Here is a 25,837-nt window from a genome sequence, read left to right as displayed (position 1 = left end):
TCCAGCTGCACACGCTCTCCTCATCTCTGCACTGCACAGCCAGAGCTTCCCAGCAACACATGATACATGGGGGAATGGGCACTTACCTATCCTGAGAATTCCTGCCTAGCGGTTGTCAGTCTCAGGGGTGGGAGGAGATGAGGGCAGAATAAGGGAAGAAGCTGGAAGACTGCTGTCTGAGCTATGGGGAACACACACACATTCCAGTGTTCCACTACTGAGAGTGTGAAACAACACAAAGTTACAAACCTGTTCACTCAGCGGCTACACTTCTGTCCTGCTCCTGATCTGCCTGCCCCACGTCCTCAAACATGCTTCCTTGGCTACAGGGTAGGGAACTTCCAAAGCCCTTTAAATTCTTCCTTTCCCCTGCCCTCACATACCTTTGCAAAAGGATTGCAGCAGTTCTGCTGTGCCCTGGCCTGGGATGAGAGCAATGGAGAGCTTTTGTCTGAAAGTAGAGAGAAAAGCAGCCAGTAAGACAAGGGTAATTCGTGTGGTTTACTTAATGTAGCTTAGTGTTAATTATTTATGATAATTCATGATTTTCCCTAGTATATTGCCTAATGATATCTGTCATTGTAACAAGTTAATAAGCAATTCCCAGGTCTGCAGGCAACCAGACCTACTGCATTATAGTGAAAAATGTTTACATTTTACTTTTAAATATTATTATTAGCCTACCCTTTCCAGCATTGTTTCTCCACGGATTTCTACCTCTTGCTGCTTCCTTTCCTTTCCTTCCCTCTCTCCTTCCTTCCCTTCCTCTCCCATTCAGCTCAAGACAGTGACATGTGTTCTCATTCACTATCTGTACACAAGTGCTACTGTACTATTGCAATGTGTTATAAATAGTGCAGATTCAAGAGTACAGTTCATTCTGAAAAATTATCTTTAGAGATGACCTTTGAAACTCTAACTGTATCTTTCCCATTTTTCACAGCATGCTCTGGATCATGATGCTCTTAATCTGGTGTAGTTTATTAATTACAAAAGAGCATAGAAGCTGAGCAGTAAGCAGAGGATTTAAACAATGAGGTGGATAATTAAAAAGGATTAATGAGGTGGATTAAATAAAGGGATTGAGGCCAAATGGAGCACAAATTTTCTAAACATTAGTGGCCCCAAAACTCTAGCATCCAAGGGCATGTTCCTCTTTCCAGCTAGATGTTTGTTTTTTACCCACAAATGTCGGTCATTCTTTCACGGCAGGTTTATTAGTGCAGTCCCAGGAGAGCTGAGCAGCATCGAGTGTCTTCTCCTGGCCCTAAATGCCCTTTCTATCCAGTACAAGTTCCTCAGCTTGTTTGCTTTCAAGTCATTGCTGCACTTGTTTCCATTACTACATAAAAAAAAAAAAACCAACCAACCAGAAGCAGGTCACAGATGTCACTTATCCTGTGTCTCTGCAAGCTAGTGAAATGGTTCTCAAGTGGACACTGAGAAAGACTGGGGAAGAGAAAGGCTTGACTTGGATTCTGAAGCAGTAAATCTTGCCTAATCCATCTCTAAAGCTCCTTGACCAAAGCCATTCTTCATGTGGAAGGGCTCCTCTATGGGCAAGCTTGGGCCTCAAAATATCCTCAAAAGACTGATGGAATTGTGCCCAAATCCTGCTGTCAAGGCGTAGGTTTAATTTCTCCCTCCTTCCTTCCACCTCGGATTTATCCAAGAGAGCCGTGCGGGTGGCTCCTCCAGCGCGGAGGTGCGACCCAGCCATGGGAACAGCACACCCTCATCGTTCTATTGCTTATGTGCCTTATACACGCATCGGCTCCCTCTGGATCCTCGGCAGCCGACCCATTACCAGAGAATTCCGCAGGTTGTTTCGCGGCTCGGGCAGCCGGAGGACCGCGTGTTGCAGCCCCAGGACCGCGTGTTGCAGCCCCGCGGCCTCCCGCCGGCCCCGCCCGTGCCGCCCGGCCGCTCGCTGGGCTGCGGCGCGAAGCCCCTCGCACGGGGAACGCTGGGGATCGCTGTTATTTATTTTGCTGGTTTTTGTGCGGCTCCGGCGCCCTCAGCCGGCTGCGCGGGCCGGGCCTGCCCCCTGCCGGAGCCAGCGCTTCCCGCCGGTCCCAGATTCCCGCTTCCCCCTGCGCCCGCATCCCGCTTCCCGCGGTGCTGGAGGGACAGGAAATCCCGGTAGTTTTTCCTTTTGCCCGCCCTGCTGTCCTTGCGCACTGAGCCGCGTTCTCCGCCTTTGAGGGAGACTTTCCTCTCTTTTTCCAGCCCCACCGCGAGCGCTCGTTCCCGCTGTCCCGCTGCCGCCCTGCCCAGCCCCGGTACCGCCTCCGGACCGTGCGGGGACAGCGGCTATGGAGCCGCTCCCAGCGGAGCCCTGGCCCTGAGACCGTATCCCTGCACACCTGCGGCCGCTGAGGTTTCCCGGGGGCTTTGCCCTCTCTAAACTTCCAGTCCTCTGCAGTTGCCCCTGCCCTTTCCCCCCTCTCCTTTTGCCTTTTCCCCCCTCCTCTGGAAGCTCCCGCCCCCGTTCCCCGCTGGCCGAGGTGGTTTTCAGCGCGGGCCCTGCTCCGCACACAGGGCAGCGGGTGTCGGCAGGTGGTGGATTAAAGCTTTCACTAATTTCTGTGTATCTGTTCCTCTTAAGCGTTATCTCAACCCCAGCATATCCCGCGTTATGCTGAAAATCCATGAAAGCGCAGGAATGCGAGACTCATGATAAACGCAGTGTGTGTGACCTCTGGCTATGATCTCCGGTTCAACGGTGTTCAATAGAGTTACAGTTGTAGTGTGGTATCAAACCCAGTAACGGAGGATTTGCTGTGCCAGCCTTTTCCCTGTTTATTCAAGGGCTTCTCTCCGTTGGATGCAACAGTTCCCGCCGTTCCCGCGGTGTTCCCCCGTGCCCGTTTCCGCTGTGCGGGGCCCGGCTCTGGCTGCGGAGAGGCAGCAGGGGCGCCCATCGGCCGCTCGGCGATCGGCTGCGCGCCCTCCGCTGCGGGCTCGGTGTGCTCGGCGCTCGGCTCGCCGCCGCCAGGGCTGGGCTCGGCAGAGGCAAGATGGCGGACAAGGCGCCCGGCGGCTCCCAGAAACCCGCCGGGAAGGTGAGGCCGCTCCGCCCGGGCACGGCCCGTGGTGCGGGGGCACGGCCTGTGGCCCGCTTCGCTTCGCTCCGCTCCGCCCAGGGCTACGGCCCGCTGCCGTGGCGGCGGGGCCCGGTGGCGGCAGGGCGGCGAGGCGCGGGCGGCGCGGCCTGGTCCGCTCCCGCGCCGTGCCCGGGGTGACTGCGGGCCCCGGCACCGGGTGGGGGGCGGGAAGGGGCCCAGGGCTCTTGCAGGACACTCCCGCTCCCCGGGGTCGCCCCGGGCCTGTATCTATGCCCGCCGTGTCCCCTTGCCCGGCGGGAGGAGCCGCGGGGCCCGGCGGGGACTGTGCCGGCCGAGTCCCGGCTCGGTGCGGGTTGGTCGGTGATGCCCAAGCTCCCCTGCGGGTGGAATTTTGCTGATTCCCTCGTGGGCCGAAGCCTGCGCGGGGTTAGTTTGCGACTTGCTGTTGTGAAGGACAATTTGAGATCGAGTGTGTGCTTTCGATTTGCGATGGAATTACAAGTTCCGTAGAATCGCCGTGGCGTTGCCCGCGCTTTTCACTGCACTCATTGTACTTCCTGTAGTTTCTTGTTGGGCGGATTTCCAGAGCAGGAGCCCAGGTAGTGCAGGAGTTCTGGCAAACTTGACAGTGCTGTAGCCAGCGCCGGGCGGGCTGTGGGTGCTCCCATCCCAGAGCTGCCCGCGCCCTCAGCATCCCTCCTGCCGAGGGCGGAGAGGGTAAGACATGTTTGGGGGATGCGCTGGCGGTGTGAGGATTAGTGATACTCCTTTTCACTCGCTTTTGTTTCAGATTTTAGGCCAGAAGTGTAGAAATTCTCCAGGTTTTGGTGTGTGAGTGTGTAAATCATTTAAGGAGGAAGCCACATTTTGGCTCAGAAATTTCCAGTGCTATATAAATTAATAATTTTTGCCAATTTTTTTTTTATTAAGCAAGAATAGGATTTTGTTTTTCATTTTGCTGCTTATAAACTCTGTAGTTACCCCTGGCCTTGGTAATGAAATGTAGTTACCAAAAGCCTTTGCATGTTTGCTCACTTGGTGTTATTAGAGTAGGAGAGTTTTATTTTTGTATCCCCTTTATGACCTGGTCCAAATATTGCCAAGAAACATTTTTTTATCTTGCTTTTGGTTTGGAATTGCAAGTACGAGCTGAACAGAAAACTTGAGTAGTAAATAGGTCTTAATTTATGGACAGTGGCTTTCAGGGAATAAGACATTTTGGGATTTCAAGTATAATTAGACATAGAATAATTAATTATTTATTTATGCAACTGAAGAGGTGGTGCACAAAACCAACCCAGATGTGACCCCTTTCTTTTCACAGTTACATCATAGACTTTTTTGTCATTTACTATTTCTGTACTGATGATACTAATTTTTAATATACAGTAATAATTAATTTATGGGAATTGTTTTCTGTCCTGTTTCTCAGTTCTGCAGGGGTACATGCAGGCACTTAACCTTTCATACCAACTTGTCCATCCCAGAGAATTCAGCAGGGCAGTGAGAGAATGTGGGGTCAGACGTGTGTTCATCAGTCAGGGCCTGTTAAGGGTGTGCTGTCCCTGCCTTTCCACCCTCATACACTTCCCCCTCACCCCAGTTTCCCACTCCTCCAGATGTCCAGGCTGTGTTTCAGTAGTATTTTCCCCCTGCTTTACATTCTAGATCTTACTTGTTTCTTGTTGTCAAGATTATTTTATGTGCCAAAGAAAATAGGGATAGTACATACCTGGATCCATAAGAATGTTTCTATTGAGAAGTGAGATAAAATAAGACATGCTTAGCTCTTGGGATTTATTTCTGGAAAAATACATCTTGGGAAATCTCAGCGGGTGGGATGCTGGGTTGGTACCTTTTGTTTTGTCATTCAATGAGTGTCTGGATATGTATATCCATAGAGATACTTCTCAGAGGTCTGCAGAAAGAAGTATGACATAACAGTACTGGAATTAGTAATATCCTTTTTTTTTTTTTGGTAATTAATTTATTGACACAAGGATAAAAATGTGTATTTTTAGTTGAGCTTGTATGAAAATGGTTTAACAATTAAGCAAATAACCACTTTGCTCAATTTCTTAAAGTAATTATTTATCAAAAATTTTGATTTTTTTAAATAATTTTAGACTTCATTTAGTGGCTTATCAATATTGAAGTTGTAGGCTTCGTTTCTTTTGGTGCATTGTATTTGCAAGTTGTAAGAGTAATTGTACTTGCAAAACAAATATGTTCTGTAGATTCTATAGATGTGTTTCAGTGGCAATTCCAAGATGTGCCTTTGCTGGCTTCTAGTTACCTCCTGGGAAGACACAGTGACCTTTCACTTTCTGTGCTCTACAAAGAACTGTGACCTAGTGCCTGAAATAAAATAGAGTTTTTTCCCTTCAGAACACTTGGTCTTTGTTCTTCACTCTTAGTGTTCAGGTACTGAATTTGAGCCAGTTACTTTGATTTATAGTGTAAAATCGAGGTTTTTTTAAGTCAGGCATTATCTGATTGATTCACTGTTTGAAAAACATCCCTGGAGATGGTGCAGGTTCAGAATCCCCCACTGCCTGTGTGGCTGTGGTGGCAGCTGCCTTGTGTGGTCCTGTCAGCTGCTAAATAAGTTTGAGAGTCTCCAGTGTGAAATATGCTGCGAAAGCATCATCTCTTCCTTTGGCACTTTGAGATCAGAATAGCAGGATACGTACTCGAGATTTCCAGAAGTCTAAATAGGGAGGAAGAATAATTAGAGAGAAAATAGAGATTGCTGAAGACTGCATAGAATGTCAGTGTAGGACATGATTTTCAAATGACAGATACAGATTATGTTCAGTTATTATCTTTATGTAATGACATTTTAGCTACTCAGTGACTTTTCCATTTTCTTATTTTATCTTCTGAGAATAGAAACTATATTGCATGTCCACTGCTCTTATATATAGTGCTGTTCAAATTGGCTGCCGTGTGCAGAAGAAATAATCCACTTGGACCAAGCTGTACTTTTGCCTCTTTCATTCTAAAAAATGTACCTGTTCATCTGAGCTTAATGTTCTGATGGATACTATTCCTTGCAAGTGCTTTGGAGAAAACCATTTTCTGTTTACCTTTGTGTCTGCAAGTTAGGGCTATTTAAATAGGGACTAACACTGATATGCATTATTCCAGTAACTGTAAAGACTAAATAGATTAGCCATAACGTAATTTGCAGGTGTTTTCAGGCATTTGTTTTCTAGAGAGTTAGGGAAAGGAAACCTCCTTTTGCTGGATTTTAACATCTTAATTTAAGCTGTGATTCCATTTGCTTTTCCTTGCTGTCAGTACTGACACAGTCCCAGCTTCAGCTACTTTCCCTCTCCCTAATGTCCTCTTTAGTTGATTTGGCATGATTTGGAGGGGAGCCTGCTATGAGTTGGAAACTGGTTTGGCTGAACCTCCCCATCTCTCCCTTTCCTGGGTGATCAGTTAGATCAGGAACAGCGATCCAGTTCAGTGACCAGCTGCCCATGCTGGGGGCAGGATCAGTGGAAGGTGTTGAAACAGGGCAGGGCTGTCTTACACCAGTTTCTCTAAAAACTTTACCCTGAAGCTGTTGCTTCTTGCAAGGAGGGGCTTTTATTTAAGTTGTAACCATTACAGTTGCAAAAATACCATTCAGCATTTGGAAGGCCACACATTGTCTCTAGGGTTTTATTGGCAGCTTTTGTGCTCTGTTGTTTTACTAAATGACATCAGTATTAATTAATTAAAAATATTTATTTTACACAGCATATTTTAAATATTTGTGTAACAACAGGATCATGCCAGCTTTACCAAGAGGTTGTTGAAGTTGGAGAAACTGTGAAGAGCTGGATTTGTGGGCAGGAAGGAAGATTTGGGAGAGCAGTTCTCTATTTTCTTTGGAAGCTTCCATGAAGCTGGAAGAAAATATAAACATCAGAATCTGAGAGAAGACTCTGCTTTGGCATTTTTGTAGGAGTTCATAAATTTCATCTATATTGTTCTTTGAAGATTTTTTTTTTTATTCTCTTGGAGGTTGTGTAAAGTTGGCTGGGCTCAGGAATGGAACTTTGGGCCACCTGAGCTCCAGGACTGGCATTGGACAGGGCTGTATGTTCCTGCAGGAGCAGTGCCGGCTGTGAAATGGCACTTTGGCTCTGCTGGCACAAGTCTTTGGGAAATCTGCAGAGTGAAAGTGATGGAAAAAGTGATCTATCTGTAAAATAGTCTGGTCTAGGAAAAAAACTAAATAAGGATAGGTTTCATGCAAAGTGGTAGATGCAGTGAAGTGGGAATAAGACTTTTGCCAGTTGTTTATGGTGGAGTTGCCACCCTTTTGTGTCGGTATTCTGAACATGGAGGAGCTGTGCTCACGTCTCGTCAGGTGCAGGACAGAAATTTGGATATCTTTCTTTCAGCAGTTAAATTTAATTGAGCTACTTAACAGAACAGAAAAAACAATTCCGTTCCAGATTTCAACACAGGTGGGCAATGTCATCTGAAATCCTACTCTTGGGGAGTGTTAGGAAGACACTGATCCCGCTGAGTCAGTGCAGCTGCTGTTGCTCTTAGGGAAACAAAATCACCCCTTTCCTCAAGGGTGCAGATGGATACAAAATGCAGTGCTGTGAGAATTTGTGAGTTTTTTTAATAACTGCTATTTAGCAACTGACAGATAGCAACGTGTAATTTTGTGAAGAATCTTGTCATCTTGTGCTTTGTCAGTACAGTTGCTGGGATGGTCAGCAGCAGTATTAAAGGTAGAACTAAATTTATAGATGGGAAGAGAAGACTTTAAAAATAAGAACTGTTGAAGGAGGAGAATAATGTGGCTCTCCAAAGCTGCTAATTGCTTTGGGATAAAGTTGGTCTGAAAGCTAAAATAGCTTTTAGAATTTTTATGAATGCACTTTAATTCTGCTGCTCAGCTGATGTTTGGAGCGGCTCCACAGTGCCCTGGTCCCTGCAGGTGGCTTGGGAAGCATCACTGCACTCCCAGTGACTTCCAGACTTTTTTATCTTTGGCCTGCTTTCCTGCAGAATCTCTGTGTGCTGCCAGGCACTGAAGCCTTTCTGAGTAGCATCATCTGCTTGTTGCTGGAGAAGCAGATTTAGTGTCTGTTACTTTTTTCTATGTTCTTCCTCAGGAATTGTGCTATTGTACTGAGCATTGATACTCGTCGTTACTCTGTGTGATGCCTTGTCTGTTGTCCTCCCTAAAAGCACCTTCAGCACCCACCTCTGTTGGGAGGTGTTGCTTTCCAAAACTTCTGTAAACGAAACAGCTGTGGAGAATCAGGAAATGGTCATTCCATTCTGCTGTTGCCAAAGAACCTCCTTTCCCTGAGCAGTGCTCGGTCTCCACTCTGTTGGTGCACCAAGGCAGAGAGCATTGTATCACTCTGCCTTTGTGATTGGGATTTTTACCTGCAGGTCTGAAATTGTTTTTGTAAGGGTGAGTTGTAGCTGCCGTGTTGGTTGCCGCAGGGTGGCAGCAGGAAGAATGCAGTTTTCATGCTCTGAAATTCCTTTGCACAGTGTCTTTTATCTGTGTGATGATGTGCTATACATTCATAAACTCTCGGGGGAGGACAGGTTTCTGTTAGCTCCATATATGTAACTGTGCATAACAGATTACTGATCTGAGGGCCACAGGCAGTTTTGAATCACAAAAAAATCCAGCACCAAGTACAGAGGAAAAGTTTGTGGGAAGTGGTGTTTGTTAGTAAAAGATGCTTGTGATATTTGCTTCCACGTGTATTTTAGTGAACTGCTACTGGTGCATGTGAACTTTTTATTCTCTGCAAAGATGTGCTTTGTGAGCCATGTATGATGTTGCAGGAAAGTGGATTTGGGAGGTCTTTGAGAGTAAGACAGAGTTGTTTTCTTCTGTTTGCTTCTTCCTGCCTCTCTCTTTCTTAAAAGACCTTCAGAGGTATTCCTAGGAGACTTTTCCTTCTCCCATATGAGGGCTGTATCTTTGTGTTGCTCTTTACCTTTGTGGACTTAGTTCTTGTTGTTGAAGTGCTTTTTGTTGCAGACCATTTTTTCTAAGTTGATTTTACTGTAAAACATAGGAATATACTTGTTGAAAGAGAAATGCCTGAGCTGATGAATAGGGATGCAAAATGAAAACAAGGTCTAGTAGATTATCTTCTAGAGTAGCATTTCCTGCTTGTTCATTTTGGAAGACTGGAGATGAGCATCATATGTTATTATTTCTGTAGAAACTATAAATTCCTGGTAACAAGGAGAATTGCTAATGTTCTGTAACTAATGAAAGATTTCAGCTAATGGAAATCTTTTATTTTGACTTAAAAATCAATTGAGATATGAATTGTGCATCAGGCAGTAATGTGTTAATAGTAGCTGTTATATCAGTGAGGTTTTCTGGGATTTGGGCATTACATAATTTAAAAGTGTGTTCTCCATCAGTTAAGCTCATTTAAAAACCTGATTTTGTGTATGCTGGTTTACAGTTTAAAGCAATAATGTCAGTTAGTACATACTCACAAATTGGACTTAAATTAGTGTTCCTGAGGTGGCCAGCTTCCATCTGCACACAATATACTAAGATCAGTTTGGAAATTATTTATAGTAAGCAAAAAGTAATCAAGCACTTGATGTAATCTTTAACAACCTTTAATGGCAGTTCTTGCAGATGCAATGTAACAAACTTTTTTTTTTCCTTATAGTGCTGTTAGTGGTGTGTTTATAAAATCCAGCTGTGGAAATTTAGATGTTTTTAGTGGTAACAAGAACAGTCTATCTTTAATCCCTTATTTACCTTATATTGACATTGTTCCTGATGTGACCTGTTCAGATATATCATTAAAATACATGAAATATATCTTTGTTCTTGTGTATTTGGATGTTGAAATTGAAATGAAAATCACATTCAAGGAACTGAATAAAAAAGCCCTGAGGTTGTTTGTCTGTTACTTGTTCTGTGCCTCACCTGCTCTTCATTCTCTCTTCAGGGCAGAGGGCCAGATGCAGTACACACCACTGGATCTGCTGATTCACATGTAAGTCCAAAATATTTTAAAACAAACAAACAAAAAACCAAAACCAAAATTCCAGTGAAACCCACAAACTCAAAATAGGCCTGTTTTTAAAGAAAACTCCTTGCTGCAGGCAGAGCCTGGTGCATTGGATATGTAACCTGTAGGTGTTTGCAAATGAACCATTGATTTTCATGTTTAAAAATATTCCTTGAAACTTTCAAAACAACCAGCAGTGTAGGAAGCTGTGCTGCAGGGTATTGCATTCAGAATAGATCCTTGGACAGGAAGGAGCTGTAAGGACTCTCTGTAGGTTTGTCTCTTACACTGAGGAATAGGTGAAAATAAGAGATGCCTGGTTGTGGGGTTGGCTTTTTGCACGAAGACCCATCTATTTCTGAGCTAAAATGAAAATAGGCAGGAGGAGCCAAACAGAAAGTTAAAACCAGACAATTCATTCTGTGGTTTGGATTTTCTTCAACATTTCAGTTTGATTTTGTGTATGCAAAAGTCAATTACCAGCTGTTAAATTGCCTGTAAGATAGCATTATTCAAGTGGTGATAGCAGACATCTTTCCTAAAGAAGTAGGTCATTTTATTGATTTGCTTTACTTGCTACAATTTGGAAAATTACCCTAAAATCTCTTTTGAATGTTTTGTGTTGTTGAAGGAACTGGGACTTCAGTACTTTGTGCCACTTCACAGTCAATGCAGTGTTCTGTTTAAGGAGTTTGTTGTCATACAGATATTTGATTACTCAGCTGCAAGTTGTTTCTTTGCTTCTGTCATTTGCTTTACCCTTTTCTTGTTTTTTTTTCCATTTTTTGAAGGAGGAAGGCCTTCAAGTTTTGTATAGTTCTATTGTTAGGAGTTCTGTGAAGCTGTAAATGGGTAATAATAATGCTACAATTGCCTGCTGGAATCTAACTAACATTAGTTCAATCCTATTGCTCCAGCCACTTCGAAGGTCTTGGTTTGTTTTTTATTCCTGAGACCCTTCCAAAACCGAGGAGATCTTTAGTGCCAGAACTCTTTTATCTCACAGCTGCTTCCCTTATGTCACTGGAACATACACTCACGTGGCTGACCTGCAGGTATCCTGTAACATTAATGGCAGAGATTATTTTCTGATGCCAGGATAAGCCTTGGGTAGGAGTGTGGTATTTGTTCTGTCGGCAGTGCTGTGCCATATGCCCACGTTTGCCAAGGTTGTATATTGTTTGTCAGACTGAAATATAAGCTGTTTCTCAGACAGCTGGAAAACTGGATTTTATTAAATTTAAAAACACGCAGATGCATTAAAAGCTTCTGATAAAACTGTCTCAGCAGCTCATGTTGACAAACATGGTGTCATAAACCAGATAACTTCACAAACAAGGCTGCATTCATTTGTAACTGATAGCTTTCCTTTCAGTGATGAAGCAGGGAACACTTCTCAAAGAAATGTGAGCTGTTTGGTAATATGCTTGGCAGAGATCTAAGAGGTGTTTGTGATACTAAGCAAGGATTATAAACTGGAGATATTTCAGTTTGTTTTTCATTGTGCTTTTTTTATTGTAAAAAAATTTCGACTAGGAAGCTGATACTAGAAGTAAAACTCTTTACAAAGAAAGTTGTTCCTCGAGGAAACTCTTTGCAGTTGGTGTCAGAAATTTTCTTGTAATATGACAGTTGAGTTCTGTTAACTCCCTGAATAAAATCTTAAGAATTTTAATTCCATACTCCAGAAATTACTGTTACACATAGTGCTCCTTCATCAGGGTTTTGGAAAAAAATTCCAAAGAATCTAGGAGTTGAATGGGAGGTCTTTTGTTTTATTTACCTAGTAGCTGAAAACCTCTAGAATGCATTTTCTTCTTCAAGCATTTTACCTTGAAGTACAACTGAAATTTAGCATCCAGTTTGTTGTTCCATTACACCTGTTCAGCCTTGCACAAACATGATTCTGGCAAAAATAGTCAGTAATGCTTTTAGAACTTTTCTTTTTTCATTGGCTTTTTGGTTTTGTTTTTCAGAAACTGCAATGATCAAAAGGGTACTGTCGTGCAAAGCATGTGTTTCTGAAGGTTTATTAACTCCATTTCATAGGGATAAGATCTCCAGGTTCTTACAGCAAGTGCCCTTCAGATTTCAGCTGTGTTTGAATGGGTCTATCAGAAGCTTCCTTATTAAACCAAGGATGATTTGTTTAAAAAAACCCACATAGATTTAATTGGTTTTAGTTGTATTAGGTAATAACAACTTCAGAGATAAGTACAGGAAGCCTTTTCTTTGTTTTATTTAAGTTGCTGGTCCAGATCAAGGTCAACAGTATCATTATTTTAACTGTTTTGTAAACAGTTTAATGTCTGTTTTCTGACTTCTTTTGCAGCCTCTAATGGAAAGTAAACTTAAAGCCTTCAGTATTGGCAAAATGAGTGCAGCCAAACGGACTCTGAGCAAGAAGGAGCAAGAAGAATTGAAAAAGAAGGTAATGGTGTACAGTGAAAATTTTACTTTGTATGCAGAACTGAAATAAGTTTGCTTTTAGGTTGCAACCAGCTTTACCTCCAAATACCTTTATTTTGTTAACTGTAGCTCTCAAAGAATGAGAGTGAATTGTATTTTACATGTTTAATTTGTTTCTGGTATCCATGGCATTAAGATAGAGAGAGGCTTACTCTTTCCTTCTGTGTGAGAAATCAAGTTCTCTGGCTTCCTGAAATAGGAATTACAATAATCTTTTGGTTGTTATATTGCTCAGAAATGGGGACAACCATCACCTTGAATAATTCTCTGTTCTTCATTTGCTTTCTGTCACTGAATTTCAGTCATTTGAAAGAGTACCTGTCATCTTTGAAATAGGTTCAGTACACATACTTGTTATTCTGTAAAACATAATTTTGTGTAATGGCTTCATTTAGAGTTAATACAAATCTTAAAATTTGATGCTGCATTTTAGATTACTCAGGAATGTCCAAATTTTAGAAATATGTAGCTGGTGGTTGCTAAGGTGAATTTGGAAATACTGGGCTTTGAACTTTACACACACACCACATACTGTATTTCAGTGGCTTATCTCCTACCAGGTTGTTGGAAATACTGGCCTAAAGATCATGGCAGTGCTAAATTCAGTGTCTCAGCTTAAGTCACTGAAGTAACTTGTTCTCTGGGGAATACAGAAAGGTGATCCTGTTGTTGCTCTGCGGCCACGTGGGTTGATTGTGATGGGTAGGAAGGAATGGGCACTGTTCTCTCATGCTGAGGTCAGCAAAGCTCCGGGCTCATAATGCTGGTCTTTGATAAGAGCTTTTCTATTTGGCATCTTTTGAATGTTAAATTGCTGTGTAAACTCTTGTGAGGGAACAGTCATATTGGAGGCCTTACTGGCTTTGTGTCTTCTGTGTCGTGTTCTTCCCACACTTCTCAGAAATTTGAATTGCCTAAAATTGAACCTGCTTTGATGCCGTTTGTAGCTTGAATTCTAGAAAATAAAAAGGATTGTCACATAGCTAATTTAAGAGTAACTGTCTAGTGAAGGTTGTTCTGCAATGATAGTAAATAGATGAACATTTGCTGTGTAGGAGGATGAGAAGGCTGCTGCAGAAATTTATGAAGAATTCCTAGCTGCCTTTGAAGGAGGTGACGGTGGTAAAGTGAAAACATTTGTAAGAGGAGGAATCGTTAATGCATCTAAAGGTATAACTAATCCTTTTTTGGGGGTGGTGGGTCATTTGGCTTTGAGTAGAGATGGAGATTGGCTTTGAATTGCATTTTAAAATTGGTATGTTACATCAGAAGCAGAAAAGAAAACTTAGTGCTAAAATCTGCTCTATGCTTTGACTCACTTAGGTGGGCAGTGACGTGACTTGTCTTTTAAACTTAAGAGGAAAAAATGCTTTGTTTTAAAATACCTAATCTTTGCTCTTTTTCTTCATATTAAAAGATGTTAAATTATGTAAAGTTCCTATTATCTCTTTTTTAAATAAAATTATATATTGAATTGAATGACCGAGACTAAAGAACAGTGTTCTTTCTAATGAACAGCGTTGTGCAGCATTCGTTAGTAAAATTTGCTTTTAATTTGCCTTTAATTTCAGAGGAGCATGAAACAGATGAAAAACGGGGTAAAATCTATAAGCCTTCGTCACGATTTTCAGATCAAAAAAATCAACCAAGTCAGCCATCGAACGAGAAGCCTCCATCCCTCCTCATGATCGAAACCAAAAAGCCTGTAAGTTTGTTGCTTGAATATTAACCCCACACTGACATATTTAGAATTGCTTAGAGAAAGGGCTGTGTGATCTTGCAGAGTAGCTTTATCTGCATTTATCACCTATGGAAAGAAGGTGGACATTTTGCTGTGCCTAATGCCATGGCAGATAAGAAGGAGGTGAAATGCAGAGGCCCAGGAGCCCTGTGTCCAGCAGGATGCACCTGGTACTGCCCGGCCATGGGGCTGCTCCAGGTTTGTGCTGTGTTCCTGTTAACTGGGACAGACTTCTCAGGGATGCTAATTTATTAGTGACTGTTGGAAAGTAACAGCATCTTCAGTCCTGAGAATTTCTGAAGTTTCAGAAGCAGTTCTTACTGCCATCTGGTTTTAGGTTTTTTAACTTAAACCCAAAAAATAATTTGACCTTTGCATTAATCCAAGGTTTTCTTGATGAGGTTCTTTGATTTATTTTTTTTTTTTGTGGTGAAATTTGAGAAGTCTCTTTAGAAGTCTCTCTTTGAGTTGTACAAATAAATTGTAGAACTTGCACAGTTTTTAAGCTGAACACCTTGTTTTTATTTAATTTAGTTTGTCTTCTGCATGGTTTGATAGTTTTTTTTTCTTGTAAATGAAGATTTCATCATAAAAATAATGGAAATATTATGAACAAACATGGTCTTCGAGTCAAGTGATAATTACATATGATTACTGTTACTGCTGTAGATGTGTAATGAGTCTCTTGGATGTCTTAAAGTCTTTTGATAGAGCTTACTACAATTTTAAAGCTTAAGTGAAACATGTACCATGCTGCCTGTTAGGGTGGGAAATGAGATGTAATGTGATAATTGTGGGCAGTTTCATCCCAACCTCCTTCCAGCTTTAAACAACTCTCAGTTTTAGACTAGTGGGGTAATACTGGATGGCAGTTTTGATTTTCATTGTATGTAAAGCTCTACAGTTACAGGGATGAATTGTAGCATTTTTTTATTATGCTGAGCTCTGTTCTGTCATATGCAAGTGTTTGTACTGTAAGAATATTACTGCTTTTCAAACTTGTCATAAATACTTATGAAGTAATGCAATCAGTTTACTCACTTGCCCTCACTTGTCCAATGGTGATTGAAGATAATGAGGTAAAAATGATTTTATTTATTTGGCAGACCCTCCCCAAAAACAAAAACAAACAAACAACTTTGCCTGGGGTGAGTAGGAAGTCCAGTTTTTCCAAAGATGTAGTGTGTAACACAATAAATATTTTGTATGTCTGCCTATTGGAAACGTTTTCATTTAAATTTGGTTATATGAAAGCAATGTTGTTGAAGATAAAATTTCACATGAGTTAGTTCAGGAACATATATTACTGTTAAAGAAAAGTACTATTGCAGTATCCATATTCTTTGTCATTCAAGAGTTTTTTCTGAGGATCTTGAACCATTTAGAGTAACTGTTTATTCAGATTGTATTTACATCCAAAAGGAAGCAAGAGAAGGAAATTCTTTTCAAATAGAATGTTTGTGGATAAAATAATTGAATATATATATATATATGTAAAATAATTTACATATATATGTACACACATCTATCAAATTAATTAGAGCATGACAGATTGCTAGGAGCCTAATTAGCATCTTAGCTTCCAAGTGGAACAAACTGACAAAATACTTCAGTTATTTAAAATTTGGATGTTGTAGAGAGTGTTTGATCACACATGCTGCATTTTAAGAATGAGAAGTAACAAAGTTTAGTTTAAACTATCCTTAATTTTATATTTTCTAGCTTTGTGTTTGATAGCACTCAGTCTGAATGTTTTCAAGTCTGTTTGGTTGGTGTTTTGTTTTGGTTTTTTTTTTCTCCTGTAGTTTACTTCGTTTGAAAGCTGTGGGTAAAATATGCATGGAAATTATCTAAAGTTTTGTTATATACTTATGCTTTTTAATTTTGTTCATTTTGTCTTCTGAAATGTTGTCTTACATATCTTTAATTTTAGCCGTTGAAGAAAGGAGAGAAGGAAAAGAAAAAGAGTAATTTGGAACTTTTTAAAGAAGAATTAAAGCAGTAAGTTTGACTAGTTTTTACTGTAAATAAAGAAGATCCAAGGTTTTTGCCTTGTTTTACAGACAGTATTTGGGATCATTCGTGCAGAGCTGTTTCCTGAAGGTTTTTATTTTGTTTTCCCCCCAGATGCTTGTGAAATAACTTAATTAACACATAATCACTCCCATTGCTGATGGACTTGGCCTTGGCCAGCACTGGGTCCACCTTGGAGCTGCCTGGGCTTGGTTTTGTCAGACACAGGGGAAGCTTCTGGCAGTGTCTGCCAGAGGTCACCCCTGTAACCCCCCAGTACCAAAACCTGCCCCCCAAACCCAGTACAAGGAGGGAGCAGAGACTGGGGGGAATTTGAAATATCTGTCAGACTTGGAAAGAATAGGTTTTGTCAGTGTGTCTAAAGTATATCCAGAGGAATTCCAGTATGAGGTTGAGCTTTTGTGGTAATGCAGAAATAAGAGTTGTAGTTGAAGTCTAGAGATGCATTTCAACTTGTGTAACATTAAAACCAAACTGAATAATGCTTGAAAAAGCAGATTCTTTCACTTTTGAATGTGTAATACAACAGAAAGAGTAGCACATATATTGAGTGCAACTGAGTACCATGTATTTATCCTGATGTTAAAGATGGAAAACAAAATAATCTGCATGCATTAGAAAACAATTAGTGCAACATTTTAAATCCATACATGGCTTTTGTCAGTAATATCTGAGCTTCACTGCTGCCTGTTCGTTGGTATCAATGAGTTGAATGGACAACCTTGTATTCCTGGTGCACAATATCTTCATATCAGAAGAACCAAATGGTTACTGTTTTGAGTACTATCCTCAGAGGTATAAACTGAAACAAAATCCTGTATGTTCTGGAAATAGTCATTTGTGTGTGCCCGTGGATGTGGCCTTAGAAAAGGTAGCAGGAGGAACAGACACTAAAGAGTTGTGTGCATCTTGAAAAGTCATCTCAATGGGCAGTGGGTCTCTGACAGTTGGATGTGGAATTGGAGTCACTTTTTCAGAGCACAGTTCTTATTCTGGTCTTGCAAACTGCTTCTCAAACCAAGTCAATTCTGTTTGAGGATAAAATACCCTGACAGTATGAATGAGGAAACATACAGCTGGAATCATTCCAGTTGATGAAACAGAAGTTCAAACATATTGGCAATTGGAAATTTTTAACAAACCCGTCGTTTAATATTAAGAATTCTCATAATTCTAAAGTTGTTTAAATCAAAATTTTAGAAAAAAAAAATTCAAAATGGTTTTGAGTTGTTACTTACATCCAACTTGTTTTGCAGAATACAAGAGGAGCGTGATGAAAGACACAAAACAAAAGGTAGATTGAGTCGTTTTGAACCACCCCAGTCTGATTCAGATGGGCAGCGTCGCTCAAGTAAGTAGATGTTATTTTTGATGTTAGTTTGGGCTACAAAATTTGTGGACTAAATGGTACATATTTTTCTTCCTTTTATTTAGTGGATGCTCCTTCAAGAAGAAACAGATCATCTGGTGGTAATATAGATTCTTTTCTTACTGAATTTAATGTTGTCATTTAAATGCATAGCAGGGATTATGACTTCTTTTTTTTTCTTTTTTTTTTCTCTGTCATTTTAGTACTGGATGATTATGCACCAGGTTCACATGATGTTGGAGATCCAAGCACAACAAATTTATATCTTGGCAACATTAATCCCCAGGTAAGTTGGATCATATCTCAAAAATTTGAGTGTGCTCAGTTAAAAATGCAATATTTAAATTCTTATTTTTTGCAGTAGATTGCATTGGGAAGGTATCAATGAAGTGTTGTGTTTCAAGAAACTGAAAAAATTAAAATTTCAACAACTGGACAATAATATGAACAAATGTCATAGAAATAAAGTAGCAAAATGCTAAATTTTTACCTTTTTTTGTGTAGATGAATGAAGAGATGTTATGTCAAGAATTTGGACGCTTTGGACCATTAGCGAGTGTTAAAATTATGTGGCCAAGAACAGATGAAGAAAGAGCAAGAGAAAGAAATTGTGGCTTTGTTGCCTTTATGAACAGGAGAGATGCTGAAAGAGCATTGAAGAATTTAAATGGTAAATGGATTTCTCAGTTTGGAGCTGTAATAATCTTTGTAGGAATATTGAGGAGGAACTGTAAGCTCATTTTCAGATCGTTTTATCAGACTAGTGATACATATTCTGTAACTCCAGTAGATCCCAGGCTGGCAGTGACTTTAGTTTACACTGTCTTTTTTACTGGCAGCTGAGTGTTGTCAGACTAGAGTAACAGTGTATTGTAGTGTCCTGAACACATACTGGGGGAAGATTAATAAAACATTTCATGTCCTAGGCCTTCATTTGCACATGCTGTAGTCTGATAGATGTGATACAGTCACGAAACACGTAAGCAAAAGGTAAACCATGGCAGGCAAACCTAAATGCTGCACTTACGTGGAGAAACCTTGAGTGATGCAGAGCCAGTTTATAACGTGATGGGTTTGTTTTCCTTTCACTTTTTCAGGCAAGATGATCATGTCGTTTGAAATGAAGCTGGGTTGGGGCAAAGCTGTACCTATTCCACCACATCCAATATACATTCCGCCTTCCATGATGGAGCACACCCTCCCACCTCCTCCGTCAGGACTGCCTTTTAACGCCCAGCCCAGGGAGAGATTGAAGAATCCTAATGCTCCAATGTTACCACCACCAAAAAACAAGGAAGATTTTGAGAAGGTAACTTACAGTACCCTGGGCCATATCTCATTGTTAAATACTACATCTGTGACAGTATTGCAATGGCTTCATAGATTTGCATTGTTCAGCCTGACTCTGGCGGCCCTTAGTCTGCAAACTCACTGGCTCCCTGCTGTAGCCCAAGGGAACCTACTTAATTCCTGAAGCTCTGATTCATGTCTGTGTTAGGGGACAGTATATTGGCTCTTGATTAATTTTAGTGCTGCTTAAAATCTGGCTATCATTTTCCCCCTCCAGGCTCCCTGGATTTTTTTCTCCTACGTCCCCCCCTTTTTTTGGCTGCCAAATTGCGGTATCTAAATTGTTCTATTTAGAGAAAATCCTACATTTTAATTTGAGTAGCATTAGTTTTGCACTAGAGGAGTTGATGTATGTTGTGTATAAGGTAATTAATCTGGACATTGAGTAAGTATTTTATGCTACTTATGGAGTCAGTTTTCAAACTTTTTTTCTGGAATATTAGCTGATAAAAGGGTAAGTATCTTGTAATCACAAACCAACTTGATTTACATTTGTAAGAATTTATTGATTCTTTGAATGACACTTAATTGTCAGGGCTGTTTTCCATAAGACTTGGGAATAAAGTAATACCAACGTGATCCAAGTCAAATAGTTTAGAATTTTCTCATAAACTTAAGAACTCCTTTCTTAATTATATTCAGCATAGTTCCTATTCAGTGCCTCAATGTACATTCTGACAGGAATGTTCTGATACTTTGCAATTAGCGAACCTTTATGGTTCGCTGACACAACCTTTGCATTTTGTGTAATTGCTTAGTTATAACTTCACAGCAGTGATTGCCTGCAAACTTGTGATAGATGTGTAGTATTTTCATTGCATATGTATATTTTTGCTTGTTACTTGTTAACAATACTCACATATTCTATGTTTATTATCTGATGTGACTTCATATACAGACTCTGTCGCAAGCCATAGTCAAAGTGGTTATCCCAACAGAAAGGTACATGTTTTTCTTTATTATTACTGATCTAAATATAGAAAATTTCCCCTTCGGAATTTTAAAGAAAAATGGTGATGTTGAGGAAAAGGTAATGGCTTGACTGAGCAATGGTTCTTTCATGACACCTGAAAGGAATGTGTGTGATTTACAGTCTTACTCTTCTTATCTTAATAACTCTTCTTTAGTGAGGGTAGATTTAAGTAACTATCTTTTGCATTTAATTTGAGCACTAGAGATAGTTGCAGGGTAATTTTGTGAGTGAACACTAGGGTGAAATAGCTTGTCTTACAGACACTACATAAGTCCTGGCATAAACCTCTGAGGACTGGGATGCAGCTGTGGGGCTTTTTAATTTTTTTTTCTTTTTCTCACTTATATGTTTTATAACCAGTTCAATTAAAAATCACTTTTGATTTCTCCTGTTTTTTTAAAATGTGCAGCAGTTAATAATTTTGGTCACCTGAAAACGTAGTTTTGTATTATTGCAAGGAATTATTTTGGTCCCCAGCGCTGCTCCTGCCTTCACACTAGTCTAGGAATACTCTTGCTCAGTTAAGCTAAAACCCTTTCCCAAACATAGGAACACAACACTGTTTTAAAAGTAAAGAAGCACAAAAGATTACCAAATTCTCTTTGACATTGGCCTTGGTGAGCAACACCAGCTGAACTGTCTGCGGCAGCGGGGGACCAGGAAAACATCATGGGATGGATTGGGAAAGTATACAGTTTTTGACCAGACATTGGTACGATCGGCTCCAATAAATGTGGTTTTATTATAACTGAAAACCTTTTTTTTTGTTGGCCAACTTATGCTAAATGACATTTTAAAATAATGCACTTTAAACTGTCGTTTTTTTACTACACTGTTTTAATTGTCACAAAGTCCCTTTTTTCTTTTTTTTGCGTGTGTGGGGGGGGCAGAAAGAGATTTGTGAACTAGTTATAGTGCATTAACATACTTGCCAATAGATGCTCAAATGCACTAGTATTTTTGATGAAATTATAGGACAAGACAGTTTTTGTTGGATAGAGACTTGAATAATTAGTGTGGCCAGGAGGAGTCTTGATTTGAGAAACATTGAGTATAGAACAAGTACTTGTGAAACTGTGCAGTGCTCACAGAGTAATTAGCTTTCAGAGAAAAAGATGTGTCCATTTTATTTACTGTAGCATTTCAAAATATGATAAAGTGTGATAAGAACTCATGTTAAATGAATTGTATTTGAAGATACTTTTAATTATTCTTTTCCTAATGACTTTCAGAGTTGCTAAGGCTATTACACAGTGCATCACATCATGCAAAAATGTCAGCTGACTTCAGTGGGATAATGCGTTTATTCTCCTTTAGTTAAAAATTTTCAATACCATTTTTAACATTTTTTACTTCCTAGTATTTTAAGCATAAAACCTTGAGTATATACAATCAGAGGTTTTTCTGAGAAATTCGCTTCCAAGTAGTCACTGAAACGCATTTAACAACCTCTTTCAGATATCGGATGTACTGGATCTGTTTTCATACATCTGAGGTCATCACAAAGCAGATGTTCTTGTTCAAGCATAAGCTGCTCTTACACAACTTTTTTTTTACTGGATGAAAGACAAATTAGATGATTACCAGTGACATCTTTCTGCGGAAGCCAGAAAAGATCACGTTGGACTTGCCTAAAAATAAATGGATGGTGTAATAGCTCAAAGCTAATTGTAGATTTGTTTCTTACTGATGTTTTCAAATACAGTTCATATAACACTAAACTTTGAGAACACTGCTTTAAATAAAATGGCTACAGAATTGTGGAGACTTTGTCCTCTTTACAATGTTTCTGGGATTATAAAAAGCAGAGAGGAAAAATCAACTGAAAGCTGTTTGATATTTTTTTTGTGTGTGTAATATTTGAGGTAAAAGCAGATTCAATGCTAGATGGTCTAAAACAACATTTACTAAGTTTGCAGATGACAGGGACAGGTTTCTATTACAACATTTTTAAGCTGAATTTTTTTTGATCTAGTGCATTATATCTGTGGCAGAACTTGGAATACTCATGGTAGAAAATAGTCACATTACTAAGAAGTGATAAAAAATTCTTCAGCTTTTCAATGTAGCAGTTATTGAACTTCAATAATTAAAAAAGTGCTAAAAAGAAATCTAGAGAAATGTAAAAAACCAAATCCATTTGTGGCATTTAAGAAAATAAATTAAAAAATGTAAAAATCTGTATATTTTTTTTTGTTTGCATCACATTCAAAGGACACGAGCTATGAAGCTTTTGATATTTGTAGGTAACCTATTTTGAAAATTCAGGACCCTGTTTCTGAAAAACCCAAAGGAGTGGAAACTGGTTATCATTATTTTTGATAAAGCTTACATGAGTGTCTGCTCTTACCATGCTTAGAAGGGACTCTTCATTTTTAGATGGGGCTTGAAAAATGTGCACTTCACATCTGCTCCTTGCCTGTCTCAGGATGCAGTGCTGAATGAAATGATGCAGATTTTTATTTTTTTTAATTGTGATTTGATTCACTTGGTTGTATGAGGGAGGAAACATGGGATGGTATGACACGAAATGATACAGTTTTGGTCTATGCCAATAGTTGAGTCTTGACCAAAAGGAAATTATCTAAATTTTATAAAACTGCTGCCTTGCTTGGCATCAAGAAGGCTATTTGCTTTTGCTTTCATACTTGAATAGTTTGAAAGCTGAATGCACTTTCTATTGAATATTCAAAAGTATGTGTGTTTTATTTTGAGCATAATGTTCAGCCACTTGTTCCCCTGTAGAACTTTAGCTGACACTTCAATCTTATTTGTAGACAATGTAGATGAGGGCTTAGTTTTTGATAGTTAATTATACTTTGGTGTTCAGTTGCCCATTTTTGTGTGTATCAGGCTTCTGCTAAGCAAGAGATGGTTGTAGGCTGTGGAAATTCAGGAAAGAGGTCTCCTCTTAAATTCTTACTCCACCAGTGCTAGGTATGTTTGAATTCTTAGAATGCCCGTGTCTGTGATGCAAAGCTATAATATGTTCCATGTTACCTTATCTTTTATACAGATTTCCTAACAATACAGCAAAATAATCTCCTGCAGAGTTGTAGTATCTTAGGTGGAGTGTAGTTTTATATAGTGTTAGGTCTGAATCAATTTTTCTTTAACTGTGTTGTTGTTGTAGGAATTTGCTCGCTTTGATCCATCGAATGATAGAGTTTGTGGTTCGGGAAGGGCCCATGTTCGAAGCCATGATCATGAACCGAGAAATCAACAACCCCATGTTCAGGTGCTTATTACATTGCTTCATTTGAAATAGCACTAACTGTTTTCACTGGTGTTAGGATTTGGCATTTTTAAAATACTAATAAGAGTTGCTTTTACTGTGTCTATCTTTATGAGCAGATTTAGGCTGTACAAGTGGTTATGCTGTCCATTTATAAAGGAGAATGCGTTTTTATTCCAGTTGTTACTAGTGTGTACATATAAATAAATAAAATACTATACACACAACATAAAATACATTTCTGTATATATAAAATAAGTGACATTTAACACATACTTTTCTCAGGGAAAAGTCAGTGGAAGCAGTAGCATACATTTTAGAAAAAGAAAAAAATCCCCCCCGAAACATCCAGTCTTAACTCCATGTGAAGTCTGCTCTTCCTGGAGCCTGATTTCTAACCTTTAGCAAGAGCTGGGAGTAATTTTTCTTTGATGTCAATGCAAATAGGATTAAACTTTAGCTGACATAGGGAAGTTGTGGGAATTTCCAGCTCTTGTCATTAATAGAATAAAAAAGGATCAATTTCCAACTTTCTTGTGAAATGCAGTCTCTGAAAAACATTTTCAAGGAAATGCTAAATGTCCTTTTAGCAATGCTTTATTTGCAAAAAGTTTGAAGTGCATCACTATGATTGTTATATATAAAATGAGAAAATATGCAGGTCAAAATATCCTGGCCATTAAAAATGGGCTGCTTGCTCCCCATACCCCCAACAGATATTGCCAGTGTTCTGACAGACAACTTAACTGATGGAAAGCTTCAAGTTATTTAGTATTTGATCTGAGTCACCAAACTGTGTAACTACAAGCTCCTGCACTGCTTGTGCTGAGGTTGCAGTTGCTCTTGTAGTGACTCCTGGCACTGATGATTCCTCTGCTTTGCTGTGAGGTTGCACAGTTGTTCTTGCTGACCCTGTTCTGCTTTTAACTTTTGAGAAACGGTGTGCCTTTGTGGAGCTGTGCTCTCTGCTTTGCAGACTGTGTGTGTGTGTAACAGTTGCACATGCTCTGCCCAGCTGTGCTGTGGGTGCTGGTGTTTTTAGCTGTCTGGTGTTCACTTGGGGGCTAAGGTAGGATTCTGAACAGGATTTGGTTATTTGTTTTTATTGCTTCCTTTGAATTTGCTTCCATTCAATGATTTGTAATATGTTTTATCTCTTTTCTTTGCGGTTTGCTTTAGGTTTTTATTTGAAAACCAGACTCCAGCCCATGTGTATTATAGGTGGAAGCTTTATTCAATTCTTCAGGCAAGTAGAATTTTAGTGACAATTCATAACTTCAAGCATAGTGAATTAGAAGAAGACAAAAATAAAAATTGGGTTTTTTTTTTGTAGGGAGATGCTCCAACCAAGTGGAGGACAGAAGACTTCCGTATGTTCAAAAACGGGTCGTTTTGGAGGCCACCCCCACTGAATCCATACTTGCATGGGATGTCTGAAGAGCAAGAAACGGAAGCGTTTGTGGAGGAACCGAACAAGAAGGGTGCACTTAAGGAAGAGTATGTACCACCATCCATTTATAGTGATGTTTTAGTTGCTAATCTGCTTGGTTTTCCTCTTGTGGTTCTTGTGTATTTTTGTATGGTTTTTTTTTTTATATTTTATATATATATTGTATATTTTTGTATATTTTTTTAATATATCATCCCTAAAATGTTGTCATACTTGTCATAGTATTATTTATGTGTCTGAGTGTCTCTTAAACTCAGTGCTTTTCAGTTAGTCTGTTTTGATCATACTTGTTGCTAAATATGTTCTGGATTTGGTTAGATTTGTCATCACTGAACAACAAGTCCTTTCATTCCAGTTTTTACTAACCCTTAATTTGAAGGGGATTGGGAAGATGAGAGAGCTTTTCCTCACTTTCTGTTGCTGTCTGTAGGTGAGGATATACAGCACCTTTCCCAACACTTCATGAGCTAAACAGTTATTATAATTTTAAACTTATTGATGCTGTTGATCAGGAATTAAAATTGGGAACAGTTGTTAATAAGCAGGAAGAGCCAGATCACCAGAGTTCTTTGCTGTGAATTGTCAGTGTGCTGGGGGTGGCTGTGCTAGTGGAAATAGAGACCTGGTTTTCTTAATTGTGCTGCTCCAACAGTTGTTCCAACTGTTATTAGCATATGGATTTTTTTTTCTTGTTTTATTCTTCTCAGCATAGTTACTACACCAGTCATAGTTTTGAAGGTTTTAATTCACAATTTATTTCTTATACCTTCTTTTGGAAAGTCTCAAAAAGATACTTTTTTGAGAATGTTCTCTAAATATGGAGATCAGGGAAAATGTGATGTAATTGTTTTTTACTGGCTTTCTGAATCTAATGTTTCTTACTCTGTAGCAGAAATTACTTTAATGCTTTAGATTTAGCCAGTTTGGTTTAGGCTTAAACTAAATCCAAAAAGATAATTACCTTCTTAGAGAAACTGATGTGTTGCATTAAGTATTTCTCAGTTATTTTTCCTTGATTTCTCTATGTAGTCAAGACTTGAGTGGGAATTTTTTGCACTTTATGTAACGTTGATGCATAAATTCATGAGCCACTGAAAGAACTGAGGTAATGGAATATAAAAAC

General features: G+C 39.6%; 1 protein-coding gene across 3 annotated transcripts in view; it reads left to right on the top strand.

The window, feature by feature from the left end:
* The first annotated feature begins 2,976 nt into the window (after positions 1–2,976).
* The window catches only part of LOC113997647 (U2 snRNP associated SURP domain containing), a 46,445-nt gene continuing 23,584 nt past the window's right edge, over positions 2,977–25,837 (top strand). The window contains exons 1-15 of one of the 3 annotated variants that reach the window (XM_027739674.2): positions 2,977–3,065; positions 10,031–10,078; positions 12,426–12,524; positions 13,618–13,732; positions 14,134–14,267; positions 16,237–16,304; positions 17,594–17,688; positions 17,772–17,804; positions 17,910–17,992; positions 18,211–18,376; positions 18,804–19,015; positions 19,955–19,998; positions 23,163–23,267; positions 24,444–24,510; positions 24,598–24,761. In XM_027739674.2, coding sequence (XP_027595475.1) covers positions 3,021–3,065; positions 10,031–10,078; positions 12,426–12,524; positions 13,618–13,732; positions 14,134–14,267; positions 16,237–16,304; positions 17,594–17,688; positions 17,772–17,804; positions 17,910–17,992; positions 18,211–18,376; positions 18,804–19,015; positions 19,955–19,998; positions 23,163–23,267; positions 24,444–24,510; positions 24,598–24,761 — 1,478 coding nt within the window. In that variant the 5' untranslated portion in view covers positions 2,977–3,020. Of the gene's footprint in view, positions 3,066–10,030; positions 10,079–12,425; positions 12,525–13,617; positions 13,733–14,133; positions 14,268–16,236; positions 16,305–17,593; positions 17,689–17,771; positions 17,808–17,909; positions 17,993–18,210; positions 18,377–18,803; positions 19,016–19,954; positions 19,999–23,162; positions 23,268–24,443; positions 24,511–24,597; positions 24,762–25,837 lie in introns of those variants that run through there. The other 2 variants (XM_027739665.2, XM_027739691.2) reach the window with 2 other exon arrangements.

Source organism: Pipra filicauda, unplaced genomic scaffold (genome assembly GCF_003945595.2).
Source record: "Pipra filicauda isolate LSUMZ 115617 unplaced genomic scaffold, ASM394559v2 scaffold126_size2276778_pilon, whole genome shotgun sequence".
Lineage (NCBI taxonomy): Eukaryota > Metazoa > Chordata > Aves > Passeriformes > Pipridae > Pipra > Pipra filicauda.
This window is presented reverse-complemented; position numbering and strand designations above follow the sequence as displayed.